Genomic DNA, 16,242 nt, shown 5'->3' on the forward strand with positions numbered 1-16,242 from the left:
CTTCATGGGCTGTAAGTGGCTAATTACAAAGCAGGATTTAGGTCAGCTGCTTCTGGTTTCGGAGTGGGATGAATGCATGTTTTGGAGCAACTTAAGGAGGAATGGCTTTAAGACAGCAGCTGCTTTGAGCAGAGGCTTTGGGGCAACTTTGAAACTTCACCAAGAAATGGCTCTGAAGCAAAACAAAGTGTTCTGAGTGTCAAAGCACTGCCAGATTCTGGGTTCTCCTGAAGGCCGTAGCTACTCTTTCAGAGCCTTATTCCCAAGAAACAGCTCTGCCAGCCTGACAGCAGCGCGTTTGGCCTTGTTAGAGGAGACTTACTGGCTCGCGTAAATGAGAACAAGTATAACGGAGCATGGAGTCCTTTCTTACTGCTTATGCCTATTGCAATAACATGATATGCAGTTACTTGCTGACAGAAGCGTTAAAACTATTCCTTGATTATCTGACGGAATCTTGTACTGCTTGCTGTAGTACTGTACCAAAGAATTGCCCATTAGCTGATACTAGAGTGCATCAGGAGTGAGTCTGGATTCACTCAAGCTGGTTATCAAATCCAAAGCCCAGGCTCGTGGGAGAGTTGCTCCTTGCAGGAAGAGGTGCAGATACTGTCACTGGCCCACAAACACTTCGTTAGCGTTAAACTTTGCACTACAGGCAGTGGGATTGGCTCCATTTTGCTAAAAACACATGATTATTTTGAAAAAGGGGAGGGGAACTGATGGCTGGCTTTACAGCTGGCACATAGATGAATTTTATATTCTTTCACATTGTCATAGTATTTTACTGAATCTTTGTATCCATGTGTGCAGAAGCAGGTGATGAACAACAGCTGCTCATAGCTGTGGGCTTAAGGTTTGAGAAGTGTGACAACAGAATTCAGAACACCTTTGCTATAGAACAAGTGTTTAATTATAATTTTTAAGCTTCTGAAGTTACACCTTTTAGGTCCAGATTTTTTTCCCTTTCAGACAGTAGCTAATGAAACCCATTTTTGTGCTGCATTTAGGGTCTCAGCGCCTATCGTCTGTACTCAGTAGAACTGACAGTGTGGACAGCTCGTGCTTGTAGCAGGCTGAAGTGCACTTCCCTGGTGTGCAGAGCAGGGCAAGGACATGCTCGTTTACTGCCTCTGTTCGTTATCATTGTCTCAGATTGCAGAGCACTGTGATGCATATTTTAAAATAATAAGGTTCTACAGGCAGTTGTTTTTCACCCAGCTCTCACAGGTGACTGAGCCTGGATGAGCTGCTGTAACATAAGATCACAAAACGGAGTCGCGATGCACTGCGTTTCATCGAGGCTGGGCCCCTTCAAGCAGATCCGCTCCGGAAGGGAGAGAGAAAACACTTTGAGCCTTCTACTCGCATCTGAGAATGGGTTCGGCAGGTATCATATAGCAAACTGCCTTCCCACTTATTTATCTGCGTGGTGCCTGACCAGCCCCGGGGGAGGGTTTGGTCAGATCAGCCCGGCGGTGTTCCCTAGCACCGCAGCAGATGTCCGCATGTGCATTAAAGATGAGAGAGGATGAGCTCCAGCTCTGAAATACAAGGCCACACAGGGGAGAGAGGTAAAGCAAACCCAAATGGCCAGAGATCAAGACTTGTGCAAGAGGGAGCACAGTGGTGCCTGTGAACAGCTGGCGTTTTCAGAGGTGAGCTGATTCCTCCTGAATAAACCACCTTTCGTCAATATACTGCACCTGAAACAAGCTTGGGGATGGTCTTCTCTGGGAAGAGTCTGGTTTTGACTCATTCTGTGTTTGTTTTCTTCCTGTCTGCTCAAAACAGACTGGGCTGAACGACACAATATTTTTCAAATGAGCACATGAAAGCACTTAAAAGTAAATGTAGAATTAGCACTCACTACTGATCTGGAAGCAGTTAGCTGTTTTAAAAAAATTAAAGTACAGGTTTTCTGAATTGTCTCGGTCCGAGACAGCACTGCAGTCATATCTTGCAGGGTGACCTGAGTACTATTGTGCCTTCCTCTACTGCAGCCCGGTGCAGAAGCAGAGAAGGAAGAGGAATGGTAGTGAGAGGTCTCCTGCCTGCCCTGAAAGCTGATCCTGGCTGGTCCACAACCCATCTGCCCTAATGATCTTCTGTCATTGCGTATCAGGTTGCTTTGAGCACTAAGATTCAAATGTGCCTGGCAGGAGTGCTGACTTGCCTTCTGTGAAACAAGCTACGTGGTATTTGTGAGTCTAAAGCCCTGTGGGATGGAGCGGGTCTCTGCTGGAGTGACTTAGTTAACAGCTTCCATTTCCATTAATATTGTGAAATAATACCAATCCATGCAAGTGTTACTGGTGGATTATATTTCCATGTGCTTGCAGGGGTAGGGAAGTATAGCAGAAGTGACTGGAGAACAAAACCATACTGAAACCAGTCATCTGGATACAGTTTAAGAATGTTTGAAGCTCAACTGCACACACTAGGGACTGTTGCTGGCAAAAACATACAGCCCTTCAAATAAAATTTTTGTTGAGCAGTTTGCCTTCAATCTGACCTTTGTAACAGATGCAGTACAGAATCAATAGGTTCTGAATTGATGCTTCTCTTTGCTGTCACCAAGCAAAAATCTCAGTTATAAAAAAAATTTTGAAGAAACACACAGGTAATTATTCAAAATTTTAATGCACGTTTGCAAGTTTCTTTTGATTTTGAATTAATCTATTTTTTATTCTTTTATATGAGGCATTTACAATACCCTGCAGAAGCAGTGGTGCAAAGCCGCAGCGTCTCAAGCCTATCTAGGGCTATGTTCAGTTAAGAGTACAAATTCAGGGCAGAGGCAGCCTGGGCTCTAATTGCTCCTACCCAACCCCTCCTGGTCCGAGCTACAGCTGCCTGTGTCTTTCAGTTGCTCAAGCCTCCCCCCAGCCGGGGAGCTGCTTCACAGCCCAGGCTGGCAGAGAAAGGCAGCCAGCTGGCGAGTTTAAAGGTACTGTGGATTGTCAATGCCAATTAACCAATGCACTCATGCAAGTTAGGTCTTGCTAGGCTGTTCGCTATTTTTTGTGTGCACAATCTCACATCTACACCAACTCAAGTTTTACTGCTGCTGTGGGGGAAAAAAAGCCTTTCGTAAGTAATAACAGTATAATTGTTACTAGTTGTAAGGTCCACTTATCAATTTCAAAGCAAGAGCTGGGGTACTACAGAACAGATTTTTACAAGTCAGTGCTTAGGGGAAAAGATAACCAAGTAATCTTCATGCTACTTTCTCAGCCTAGTTAAATGCAAAAAAACCAAAACGCCACCCCAAAATCAGGTCCCCACAGCAGTATCTCATCATATACTGCATTTTTCTTGCTGTCCTCTCACAACTGGTCAAGAATAAGATCTAATTAACATGGATTACAGTAGACTTAGTAAGGCCGGTACATATGCTAGGCTGTAAGCAGTTACCTTGCTGTTTGTTAGGGGAGTTATTCTTTCTTTCTCCAAAGTTGCTCTTTCTCTACTTTCCCAACAAATCGCAAAATATCTTCAGCAAGAAGTTCAGGTTCCTCCAAAGCTGCGAAGTGGCCACCTCGAGGCATGAAATGGAAGGAAACTATGTTGGTGTATTTCTTCTGGGCCCAAGCCTGGGGCGTGTGCATGACTTCATTAGGGAAGGAGGCAATGCCAGTAGGTACTTGTACTGTGAGCCTGAGCGAGGAGAAAAAATAATTTTAATCTTTCAAACACTTACAGTTGGGTATGCTGTTGTTAGGCAATTAACATTTGACTTCCAGCTTCTCACTTTGAAGGCTAGACAACACTCCCCTACCCAGGAAAAAAATAAAGAAATAATATTTTGCATAAATTGATATTAAGGCAATTTTGCAAGGAATCCAGGGCATGAGAGTGAGAAGCATGGAAACTGAGAAGGAGGTGGCGGGGATCAAGTATTCCTCCTGCTGCATTCAGCGCTTGAGAGTCATATATTGAGGGAAAGCACACAATTTGACAGGGGCCGGAGAGAGATTTACAGTGAAGATTACAACTAGAACTTGTCGAGCCTGGCAGAACGACTGGAGGGAAAGGGGAAGAATTATCTTGATCTGCTGCAAAAGGGAAGGAGAGGAGAGGAATAATGGAGAGTAAATCTAGACTAGCTCAGAGGAAACATTTCCCAATTTGAGACTTTTACCCTGTAAAGTAGCTCTTGCTTTTAACTGGCAGGCATGCACACAACAGAACATTTTGCACCATAGTAAGTGTAGGGAAGCAACTGGATTTGAGGGGAAAAGTATCTTTGAAAGTGGAATGATCAGTGCTTGTTACAAACAGGGCAACATTTTCTAGGTTTAACTGTCCAATACACATAAGCCACCTTGTCAGAAGTGACAGATGTTAAGATACAGATACAAACACTGTTGGGCATATAACTACTGGAAGTCTGAAAACAGGGTGCCTAATTTTACATAGGACTTTAGGACTCTTTCCTCTAGGCACACAGAAGCTCGTAGAGCTCATCCCATGTAGGCAGAACCAGAGCAGGATACTGCCCACAGTGTAGCCACAGCAGCTTCAAGAACTGAGTCACCTTCCTCAGAGCATCATTTCACAGCTAAATAAATACCATAGCAGTGAGCTGTGGTTGCAGATACCTCAGGGCAGGTTTAAGCCCTTGCTAAGACTCAAGCTGACACAAGTATATGCAGCCAAGCTGCTGTCTTAAGTGTCTGCGCAGCAGGAACATCAGTCTTACTTTCAAATTACGCAGTTTGTCAGTATACTTAAGTTTCTTCCAAAAGCAAGGCTTAAATCTTTTGCAAAACTAGGCAAACTGTGTCCAGAAAAGTACTAGAATTACAAACCAAATAAACTACAAACAAAACTGACTGCATGACTCACAGGCTAATTTAGTAACTGCAGTAAAATCTGGAATACTTGGATGTGCTTTTCCCTAGTTGGATACACCATGGATGGGTGTCCTCAAGCAGTGCCTCCAGTCAGTTCTCCTTACTGATGGTTCAGGATTCTTGCCTAATTACCGTGTTTTCCAAGCACAACACAGTACATCAACTAAGAGACCTGTCCCGCAGAAGAACAACGTAGTACAGTGTTGCTTTTTCTCAGCTTTCTGAAACTTGCAGCAGCTCTAAGACATAAGCAACTTGCCTGCGACCATGAAATTAAGTTCAGGGCAAAATATTTAAAGAAAAAAAACCACTTACCTTTCATGTTTCTGTGTGCCTATCCCCTTCTTCAAATTTTCTTTGTAGAAACGCATTGAGGAGACTATACAGCCTGACACCCAGTAGATCATGATATTGGTGAGCAGATCATCCAGGTTAAACTTCCTGAAAGGGTAAGCCTAGAGTTGCTTAGTTAGAACTGAATACATTTTGTATTACTTTAGCAGGGACTTGACTTTGGTTTGGTTGTAAGAAAAAAAAGTTATAGGAAAAACCAGTTAACTTGGTTAAGAAGAGAGTTGAGAGGTGAAGCCTGCTACTCCCCCTCTGTCTGTCAGTGACCAATTAAGCACATTAAAGGCTTGTGGACACAAACTGGGAAGTGACATTTTAACCTCTACACGGAAGGCAGACTCCAGGAGCATCTTATGCTCCAGCATAGCTGTCGTACTGTCTGTGGATGGGGAGGGTAGGTGCAGAAGAGCTTGTGCCATTTATCATCTGTGATTTGAAATGCTACCATGAGCTTTCAATAGAGCCATCACACCAACGTGCTGTTAACAGCGCATGTTTCATACCAAATTTTAGCTGTATGCAGCGCAAACATTATATTCAAATCCACTGTCACTGGGCCTTTTCATAACGTGCCCGTTCACTCCTTTGCTACCAGGAACCTCAGCAATTTTCAAAGGGCATTTTTATCTCAGATTTCTGCCACACACTAATGTTAGCAAATGGTAGGTATATGAAACAATACCAATCAACCTAAAGCAAATTCATAGAGTTATGTATTAGTATTAAAATGAATCATGAGTTCTGTTTCCCAGCATCTTTAATGTAGTTAAACTTTTTTCTGTCCTAATGAAATTCTTCCACCTAAGCCACTATTTATTACCCAAAAGTTGTAGGGTGTATCTCTCTTCTAGGAGATCAAAGTGGGAAGGGAGTACGTTAGCCTTCGTGGCCTGTTCGCTTCTGTGCACGCTGTAGTACAGCACTGCACCATTTGTGGCCGCTACGGGCAGGCTCCCTGTGAGTTGCGAGGCGATCCATTCAGACAAACTTCTTTTGCTGGGACTCTGGCCTTAGTCACCTCATCCAGAATGGCGTAAGAGGAAACGCTTACCTTTCTAGTCCTCCATCCTCTAAATTCTGGAATTCCAGATCAGTCCATGTAGAAAACTTCTCCAAGATGTATGCAGCCAGTCCTACAGGAGAGTCGTTCAAACCACAGCCTGAAAAGGAGGAGAAAAATGTAACCAAAATTGCAATATCCAACTACTGAACTCAGACTGGTAGAGAAGCAGCCCATTACAACATGGCATAGATAACTTTACAAAGCTGTTCCAGCAGCTGCATTCTTAAATAAATAAATAAAATAATAGAATCAGTTGGAGCTATTTATTGTTGGGTCATAAACTGATAGTATCTGCAAACCAACAGGCTCTGCATTAGCTCACACTCTATGTTTTTTGAACTGATGTAACAGTATCGGATTTCTTCTTTTTTTTTTTTCCTTGTAAGCTAATAAGATCAAGCTTTATGTGCCAAGTAGGGTTTTGCTTCCATTAATCTGGAAGTTGTCATGTATTAAACAGCATTACAGGGCCAAACCCCACATGCCTACACATGACTAGGAGAATTTGCACCATTCTGTAACAGCAAAAAACATTTTAAGCATTATTAGAAAGTCATTAAGGAAAAGCAAGGCTTTACTAAAAGGTCCATCTTTGGAATTAGCAATAGGCAGCTGCCTTCATGCAGAACAAGGCTTAATATACTTTCTATAGTTTGTTTTGCTTGGACAGAAAAAACACACCTGCACCTGGAACTCTGCTAATACATCCTAATGCTGTGAAATAACGGGGACCATAAACTGTCTCGACTGCTCAGAAAAACCTTAGAAAATTTTTTTCCTGAGGAACAGCAGTATATTTGAAGTTCCACCCATGCAACCCAACCTTCCTGAAAGATGCTTAACACTACAGCTAGCACAATTTCATCAGTAATTGCTACTTAAACATGATAGTTGTTTCAAACAACTAATACTGATAACTGAAATACCAAGTGTTTGAAAAAGTTCTATTGAGCATGCTTTCCAGATCTGCAGAAGCAGACAAGCAACAGCCTGTTCTCATATACTTACTGAACAAAGAGTACATTGGTTTACCTAATAGGAAAATTTGATATTGATCCTAACATTACTTTGAATATAGGCGCTGCCTGTTTCAGTCGGTTGAAAATGAACCCACACTCCATGCAGGTTTCCCAAATAATAAGTGTAAAATCAAATCCATGCAAGCCAGTTGGATCGAAAGCCAGCTCTGAAACAAGAGTGTATTAGAAAGCAGTGTGTGTGCATATATATATATATATATAAAAAGATCCAGAGACAACTTTCTTGCTTAAGACGGCTTGCAAGGTAGCCACCCTGTACCACCAGAAGTCTCAGGAGGACTGTGGAAGCCTCCATGGCTGTGCTTCCAGCTACGCTACATTCCCATCTTCAGAGGGTTTTTCTCCCTATGGGAACCTGCCACACTCCTCTGTCTTTGAAATTGCAGGAATGCTCCTGCCCCAGCTCCCAAGACTGGCTGCAGGTTCCCAGGCTGCGCAGTCCGCTCTGACAGACCAACACACTACTGGGAGGGACAAGAATCAGCCAGAAAACCACAGCAGAAGGAGCATGGCTAGGCATCTTTCAGCTCCCCCATCTTTTCTTAAAGCACAAAAAGAACTAGAGACTAGTAATTTTTAGAAACCAAAACTCAAAAGGAAGCAAACTATTTTAAATCTGTAAAATTATCATTTTGCCTACACGTTTCAAGAATATACCTGCTTCTGTAGGTAAGCTTATGGAAAATCGTTACAAAATAGTTTCCTTAGGTACATTTTTAATAAAACCCATGAGTGAACTGCTGCTGCACTAAACTAAAATATATTCAATTCAGTATTCTTGACTCAGTTGTTCAGTTGCAAAAGATGTTTTTAATAGAAACACTTAATACTCAAATACTTAAAGTAGTTAAGCAATCTGACTAGCTCACCTAGAAAGAACATTCACAGGTACACTTTCTTTGGAAGTCTGCAAATGATTCAAACAATGAGTGAGAATGAAATTTGATTTTACTTTTCAGGTATTACTTATCTCTATAAATAAGCTATATTGCATGCTAAGACAGCTAAAAAAGTTTCTTGTAGTTGACCTGACTTGAATGTGAACCATTCTCTGTGAAGAAACTACCTTTTGCTCTCAGCATAGCTGCATTAGAAATAGAATTACAGTCCCCAGTGATGGCAGAAGTGGAAAAGTATTAAAAAAACTATTTTATTTACAAAAACTGAAAATTAGGTCAGTGGCACTTCAGAGTATGCTCAATTTTGACGTGCACATTTACTGCTTCTGATGTAACCTTTTCTGACTTGGATACAGAAAAGGAGCCCACCTTTTAGGACTTCTAACTTTCCTACTTCAGTTTCCCTGAAAAAAACCCCTGATTTTATGCATATTTTAAGCAATACGTTTTGTTTCTATGAAAGTACAACTAAAATGAACAAACTAAATATTCTGAGCTCAAAAGGTTTTTTGTTTGTTTTACCAACAGTATCAGGCTTTGTAGCCTGTATGTGAGCGTAGCCAGACTCCAGCAAGATCCTGTAGAGCCCTTTTTTCAAGAAGGGAAACATCCGCCTCACATCTTCATCCTGGAAACCGAAAAGCCTTGGAAGATAGCAGCCCAGCAGAATGGAGAGCAGGTGAGTGAAACCCACGTTCGTGACTGAGGCTAGATTTAAATGGAGACCTTTCATATGGCTAAAAATAAGAACAGAAAAAGCCCCAAGTTAACACAGATAAAACATGATTCAAAGTTGTTATATTTAAAATCTTATTAACAAAAATGGACATACTTAAATTCCGACCTGCCAATGACATCATGACCTTCACTGTACTTCGTAGTGTGGCTTTTCACACAAAAATTACAAGTCGATGGGGCAACTGGCAGTAATCAGCACGCACTCCTGGGTGCTAAGCCACAAATCCTCCTTTTGTTACCAGTACTTATCCCGCTCTAGACCCCAGTGAGGTCATTATAAAACTACTGCACAACTGTTTGATAGAAGAGGTATATAGTATGAACTAAAGTATGTTATTTTGGATCACTGCTTAACACTGAGCACTGAAGAGAGAAACTACACAGTGCTCTTGTAAGGACTTGGACAGGAGCTCTCAAATGCACAAAAGAAACAACTATTCAAAGAATAAATCAGTTTTTGCGTGCCAATCATGTCTAGCAAAGGGCTACTCACGTGGGAGCAATCTGGGCCAGATTGGTGCAGATGAGCCAGCCCCAGTCGCCACCTTGTGCATAGAACTCGTTGAATCCCAGTCTGAGCATCAATTCGTAAAAAACAGAAGCGGCACTTACAGAATTAAAGTCTGCATTAAAAAAAAGAAAAAGAAAAAACGCTGTTGCATTAAATCTAGCTACACTTCCAACCATGCAGCATTTATTCTCCCCATAAAGGCAATATTAAAGTTCCTAAAAAGCTACAAATCCATTTTTCCTTGCCTATCTGACGGACTACATGCAAGCCCTTGTCACACCATCTAGACAAGGTCTAGAGAGCAAGCAGAAACCATGAGGACAATGTCCAGCCTTTGCTGCAGACTAGTGTTCTCCCAACCCCACCAGTTGCCCATGTACTTGTGCCACCAAGGGGTTGCCAGACTCCCTGTAAACTGCGGTCATACTCCTGAGCCCTGCTGGGGCCACTGAGCACTGCCCAGGGAATGTGTTTCCATTTTGTCTGCTGTGAGCACAGTCTCATCTTACTGAAAGTTGGAAACTGCAAGTTTCCACTTAGTAACGCACTTCTCCACTGAACGCTGACCACGTAAATCAAACCCAGGGAAGTAGAGAAAAGCAAAACCAGCCCTACCCACATCATTCACCTGCACACATAACTTGAATACTAAACTCAGTATCACTTTAAATACTACCTCGCTCCAATTTGTTACAGCTTGTGTCTGTGTAATTCAGAGCACAAGCTGAAGGAGCAGGTATTTGGCTGCAGCCTGCCAGTGGATACATGGGTGGATTTGTTCCACCTGTTGCTGCTCACCTACCTGTATAATGTTGTTGAATATGGATTCAAAACACCCAAAAGCAACAGTACCAAATTAACTTTACTCTTCCTGCTCACCTACACACAATTCATTGACTCAGTTACAATTTATGAGTTGTCACTTCATAACTTTTTATAGTCCTTTGTAAATTATCTATACATTGTTCCTGAAACTAATTAATGATGTCACCTGAAGTCACACTCTATCTCCCACTCTCCACATGACACACAGGACCTTTGTTTCTACACTGGCAAAACATGAAGTGCCAGGAGTTACCATTCTGCTAACGGGCTATCTCACTGCAAGACTAGGCTTGTGTTAGTTCAGTTTCTTTTCATCGTACCTTTTTTGTGGGGTGCTTCTGAGAAACCATAACCGGGGATAGATGGGCAAATGACTTCAAAAATGTGCTCATCGCTGAGGCCATGGCTTGCAGGATCCGTCAGGAGAGGGATAATTTTGTAAAATTCGTAAAATGAGCCAGGCCAACCATGAACCATTAATAATGGCTTTGCAGACTGGCCTTCAGGCAAACAAGGAGGCTTTACGTGAACAAAATGGATATCAATGCCTGTAAAAATAAAATAATTAATTTACATGCCCAAATTTACCATGACACTGAAACTAATCACAGAACTTCTTATGAATAAATCTTTTCTGAAGTCCTTTTTTGGTGACCATGCAAACACCCAGCACTTTTCTCTGGCTCCATTTACCCAAGGACGTTAAAGTACTTCATAATGGGCAATTAAGCATCACAGCAGCCAAATGAGGTCGGCATATTTCTGTTTTGAAATAAATTGGCAAATTAAGACATAGAAGTGAAGCAATCTACTAACGGTAACACAGTGACTCAAACAGCTTAAAGGCAGAAGCGATGATTACATCATTTAGTCCAAGTGCCCTTAAATTTTACCCAAATGTCCCTATATGGCACCGGCTAGGCTTCAGCCAGCCACAGCTTTTTCCTCTTGGAAGGCATACAACTGCAACTTGAAGTTGATAGGGAGATAGGGAATCCATCATAGCTAGCAGCTGTTTGGGGGTGTTAATCACTTCCCTTGTTTTATGCATGCCTTACTTTCCATTTGAGTATGTCTGCCTTGTGTCTCCAGCCCTCGATCCCAATGTTACAGCAAAAGGAATTTTAAAAGCCTTCAGTAAGTATTCTATGGCCTCGGAGGCCTCCTGTAATCAAGTCACACATCTTAACTGCTGAAAAACCAATCATGCTGAATCAAGGATTTGAAAAAATGCCTTACTAAAAAAAAAAAAAAGTGTTCCATTTAGTAGTTTTTTTCTACCTTTTGTCCAAAGCTTTCAGTATCTCTGAGTAAATCAGAACAGGAAACTATGTTCTAGTACCAGTCTCCTCATTGTTAAAAAGGTAAAAATTGCAGTCCTGTTTCCTTTGTGACCCTTTCAATATGCAAGCAGTGAGCTTCATATACAGCTTGCACTATTTGCTTCAAGTGAACCGCTTTTCCTCAAACCCATCCAGGGCTCTGCTTTCCGGGAAACAATAATTTGCTTTTAGTATAGTCTGAATGCCTCATTTCTTGATGCATTTAAGCACATTTTACTCACCATCAACTCCAGCTCACCAGCAATCCCACCCTTTTTCACTGAGATTTCCCCATCCTTGACAATTCTGTGCACTTCTGTATTCTTGGAAAAGCTGTCAAGTGATGACAGAAGCTAGGAATCTGATACACAGCATGTTTTATCTTGTCTTTTCATGTCTCATCTCTGTAATTATCCCTAACGTTGAAATTTCTCTTCCTATTGTTATACATAGTGCATCTTCCTTAGCTTCTTTTCCCTTTCTTGTCCAAGATTATTATTTTTTTCTTTTTTAAGGGAAGGCATTTTGCTTTTATCTTTCTGAGCATCAATCATGTTGTATACATTCAAATAAAATCTTTATGTTCTAACCACTACGTAACAACTGTTTATTGTCCCAAATCCACTTAAAATATTACAGTGAACTGCCCCATTTGAAATAATGCACAATTATGGGTGCAAGTAAAAACATAATGGCATAATCTCAAGCTTGAATTTTGCCATCATGAGACAATTGCCTGCTGTGCTCTAAATCTGCAACTGTACCCCCAAGTGACTCAAACACAACCGTAATTCAAGCATTTAAAATGTCCAGTTTGACCAAGCTCCAGCACCAGAAGACCTTAGCTGAATGGCGTCTTTCCAGAGGTGCCTGTGCTTGGAATGAAAAGACAAAGCATTCACTCACACCTGGCAGCATGTCAGCCCCAAGGGAAAGGCACCCTGCATTTCTAGGCCTATGAATGCTTGAAATGGCGCAGCAGAGCGCATCTGCCCTGCCAAGCAGGGACAACCTGAGCAGCCAGCACGCCCAGCTGAGGAGGGCTGCCAGACCCATGGCATCACCTTGACAGCAGCAGCTGGGGAACTATGTGGAGCAAGGAGACATCAGCGGGTATTTTTGCATGATTGCATGCAAGTCAGGGAACATGTGTACATCTTAAGATCCAGTGCTGTTTCCAAATGCTTGTGCTCGGCTCCAGTTAACACCAACTGACAACGCATCCATGCACAAGGGAATTCCATTTGTCATTCCTTGTCCTAAAGGCTTCAGTTACAACGCAGGAGTTTCTTGCTGCTTCAGCAGCAATGCCAATCATCCACGCCATGGTAGCCAGGAAGGGACAGCTTGTGCAAGACAACCATGGCATTCGTACAACCACAATCCCTTGCAGACAAGATTATGTGTTACTGTTTATTTTAAGGGAAAGAGCCACATACCTTGAATCTTAGTTTTGAACTGTGGGTACTTGTTGAGGATTTCCACTTGTTTCTTCCAATTGAACTCATTTTTCCAGTAGGAGACAACCTTCCTGAGATACACCGAGTTAGTCCCATAATGGAAACAGCTGTTCTCGAGTGGCTCAGTCAGTCGAGCCTGGTCAAGTCTCCTAAATAAGTCCTACAGGGAAAAAGAAAGAACAGATATTACAGGCACTTGCGTCTGCCATCTTCGGCTCTACTGTGCATAGCTTCTAGTTATTCCCAAATGAAACAAGAACAATGAAAATAACATCTCTAATGACACCTGTGCATTTTACTGATGCTCCATCAGCTGTTCCAATTCTTTTTCTCCTCCAGATGGCCTCCTTCCTCTTCTATTTGCAGCTGTTCTTAACACTCACTCGTCTTTGTTTTGCAGGGCTGGTTAACCTCTTTGCCAGGCTGATAACCTCAGAGGACAACACACTCTTCTGGCAGTACTGCAGCTTCACAGTTTAAATCTTGTTGCCTTTTCACGATATGTTGTTCACTAGGTTACCTGCGAGCCCAACCTCACGATCAGCGCTAGGGTCTGGCCCAAACCTTTTGCTCTCCTTCCCAAACCAAGGGTCTGGATGTTTTCACTGGGAAACACTCTGAGGGATTTTGCATGGCCATAAAGCTGGTGAAACTAGACTGGAATTAGTTTTCCAATCTAGAGTAACTGTGAAAGTGACCTTCCCACTGCACTTCAAGGTTACAGGGGATGCTGACAATACTGCAAAATCAGTCCAAAATCACTCAGCAGGGAAGGACAGCCAAAAGCCCCTTCCTACTCTGAACAGAACCACGGAAGAGTTGAGGGTGGAGGGCAGGTCTGGAAATCTAATGCTGCTCAAACCTCTGTGGGGTTTAAACCTGAACAGCACTTTCTAATACAGCGATAGAGATAGCTCTCAACTCTAAGATGAGTGAGGTGTATGCACTGGCTCGTGCCTCACACTGAACAGGCAGTCTCAGTCTAGGCAAGATAGTCGTATGTAAGCTCACTGCTTTGGCTTTTAACACGTGTACAGAAAACAGGGATTTTTAAATAAAGTTTTTAACATGTCTTTTTGTCCAGGATTGACACCTTTTAAAAAAATGTTTGAGTACTGTATACTAGCATAATAGCATAACTTTAACTCCTTGTTTATGGAAGAATATATTTAGAAATAGAATTTTCTACCAATGCATTATGTTGCAATGGCTGTCATAATACAGCATTGCATGTTTCAAAAACCTCTGTAAGTTAGAAATTACCTAGTTTTATGTCAGCAGTGTAAGACAGATATTGGACATCAATGACCATTGATATTACTAAGGAGGGCAAACAAAGTGTTAAAAAAACCCAGGCTTTACTGAGTAAACAGGAATCCATTGTAAATGAATAATACGAGCAATCCATGAATACTGTTTGAACCACTACTCTGCATAGATCTATGAAATTATGCAGTCCCTGGCATACACAATCAAAACCTTGCTATCTAACAAATTCTGCAATGGACATGTTTACTGCAATTACCACTGTGGTATTAGTGTTGACCGAAGTAGATCATTAATTACAGAAGACTCGGCACCCAGCACAGCTGCAAACATAAAGCAGTCAGGAAAATGAGATATTCTTAATTGCTTTTGAAAGAAAAGAAGGGGAAAAAAAAAAAAAAAGACATTGTTCTTATTCTGGTTGACACAAACTAGGGAAAGTACACAAACAGAAACACAGAGTTGAGTAATCTGTATATGATTTTTTTTGTTTATTATGTATTTACAGAATAGGTCTATTTACTAGCAATCTTGCAACAGCCATCTGAGAACAAAATTGTGTAGCAAGATGTGAAACCTGCCTATCCATACCTACGTTCTCAAGTACTGAAAAATCCCTTCCCCCAAGTCCTGGACACTGTTGCTCAGTCTCATAAATACAACTATTAGTTCAATTTAAAAATAACTTCAAAACAAGTTCTACATTTATTTGTACATTTCTTACTTATCTCTCCCCGATATAGAGATTTGCTTACGCTCAGCTCTCCTTCTGTAGTTTCCACCTTAAATGGCCAAATAGTTCTATCTTCTTCAGTGTCAGGCTTTGGTCCCTTGCCCCACCATCCGTCTTTGAAGGGTAATGTCTCTTCTTTCTTCTTGGAAAGTAAGAAGTAGATGATGACTGTCCCCAGAACCAGGAACACTTCGAGCAGCATAATGCCTGCAAGAGAAGAACAGAACGCCGGTGAGCCCAACCAGATAGTTCAGAGACATGTGATGTACTTCATAAAGACTGTAGAGATTTTCTTGCTTTTTAAGATAGGATTCGAGCTACGTGATATTCTGCCACACACAGGACACCAACACTTCTGTAAAATTTCAGAAATAGGATGTTTTATCCTATGCAACTCAAATGGGGCAGAATTAAATGTTTTACATAAAAACCATTTAGTAAAAACTGAACTCAAAGCAAGTCAAGAGATCACATGGATTGGTAATTAAACAGTCCTCTGATAAAACACATCACGTTGGCTTCCTCAGTGTCTGCTGACTCTTGCCAAACTTCAACAGTAAAGGAGGTGACTGTGGATATAATTCAAATTTAATGCTTTCTCTTCCTCTGAAGCTCTAAATTTCCCACAAATTCCAAAGCAGAGCATCTCTTCAGTAAGGCTCACGTATCTATTGTTATGAGATTCAGAGGAAAAAACAACAACCCAGACATATATATAGAATAAAAAGTGAAGAGCATGAGGGCAGCCACCTTGTACCTCCCAATCAGCGTGGGGGAGTGTGGCAGGGATATATTTGCATAACCTTTGAACTGCAGCACAAAGGGTAGAAGGACCTTCCCTTTCTTCCTCCTTCTAAACTGTTTTAAAGAGAAAACAAAAGACCACATGCATGCTGTCCTGGCTCTGAAACACCATTCCCCAAGTGATAAGATTCTGTCAAAGTGAAGAACTATCCAATTTTGCAGCATATCTGTGTGACTGACTGCAGAGCTGTTGTGCTTTAGTCAGAAGACCTTGAAAAAAAATATTTTGAATAATTTGAATTGTTTCATGCTGCATAGAAAAAAATAATTACTCAGACTCTAATAATGTTTTCAAGCATCCCTTTCAGTATAAGAAACTTTTGTAAGATGCTTTGGGGAACAGTACTGTTATGATTTTAATGTGTATTTTT

At 41.5% G+C, this 16,242-nt stretch overlaps 1 protein-coding gene across 9 annotated transcripts in view; it reads right to left on the reverse strand.

Annotated features, from left to right (window-relative positions):
* Window positions 1-16,242, reverse strand: part of EPHX1 (epoxide hydrolase 1) — a 34,508-nt gene that overhangs the window by 7,600 nt on the left and 10,666 nt on the right. For 5 of the 9 annotated variants that reach the window (XM_056357659.1, XM_056357661.1, XM_056357663.1 and 2 more), the window contains exons 2-9: window positions 15,090-15,274; window positions 13,048-13,228; window positions 10,607-10,834; window positions 9,444-9,573; window positions 8,735-8,949; window positions 6,262-6,370; window positions 5,175-5,300; window positions 2,625-3,660 (exon numbers count right to left, since the gene is read on the reverse strand). In XM_056357659.1, coding sequence (XP_056213634.1) covers window positions 3,438-3,660; window positions 5,175-5,300; window positions 6,262-6,370; window positions 8,735-8,949; window positions 9,444-9,573; window positions 10,607-10,834; window positions 13,048-13,228; window positions 15,090-15,274 — 1,397 coding nt within the window. In that variant the 3' untranslated portion in view covers window positions 2,625-3,437. Of the gene's footprint in view, window positions 1-2,624; window positions 3,661-5,174; window positions 5,301-6,261; window positions 6,371-8,734; window positions 8,950-9,443; window positions 9,574-10,606; window positions 10,835-13,047; window positions 13,229-15,089; window positions 15,275-16,242 lie in introns of those variants that run through there. The other 4 variants (XR_008825006.1, XR_008825005.1, XM_056357660.1 and 1 more) reach the window with 2 other exon arrangements.

This window comes from Falco biarmicus, chromosome 12, assembly GCF_023638135.1.
Source record: "Falco biarmicus isolate bFalBia1 chromosome 12, bFalBia1.pri, whole genome shotgun sequence".
Lineage (NCBI taxonomy): Eukaryota > Metazoa > Chordata > Aves > Falconiformes > Falconidae > Falco > Falco biarmicus.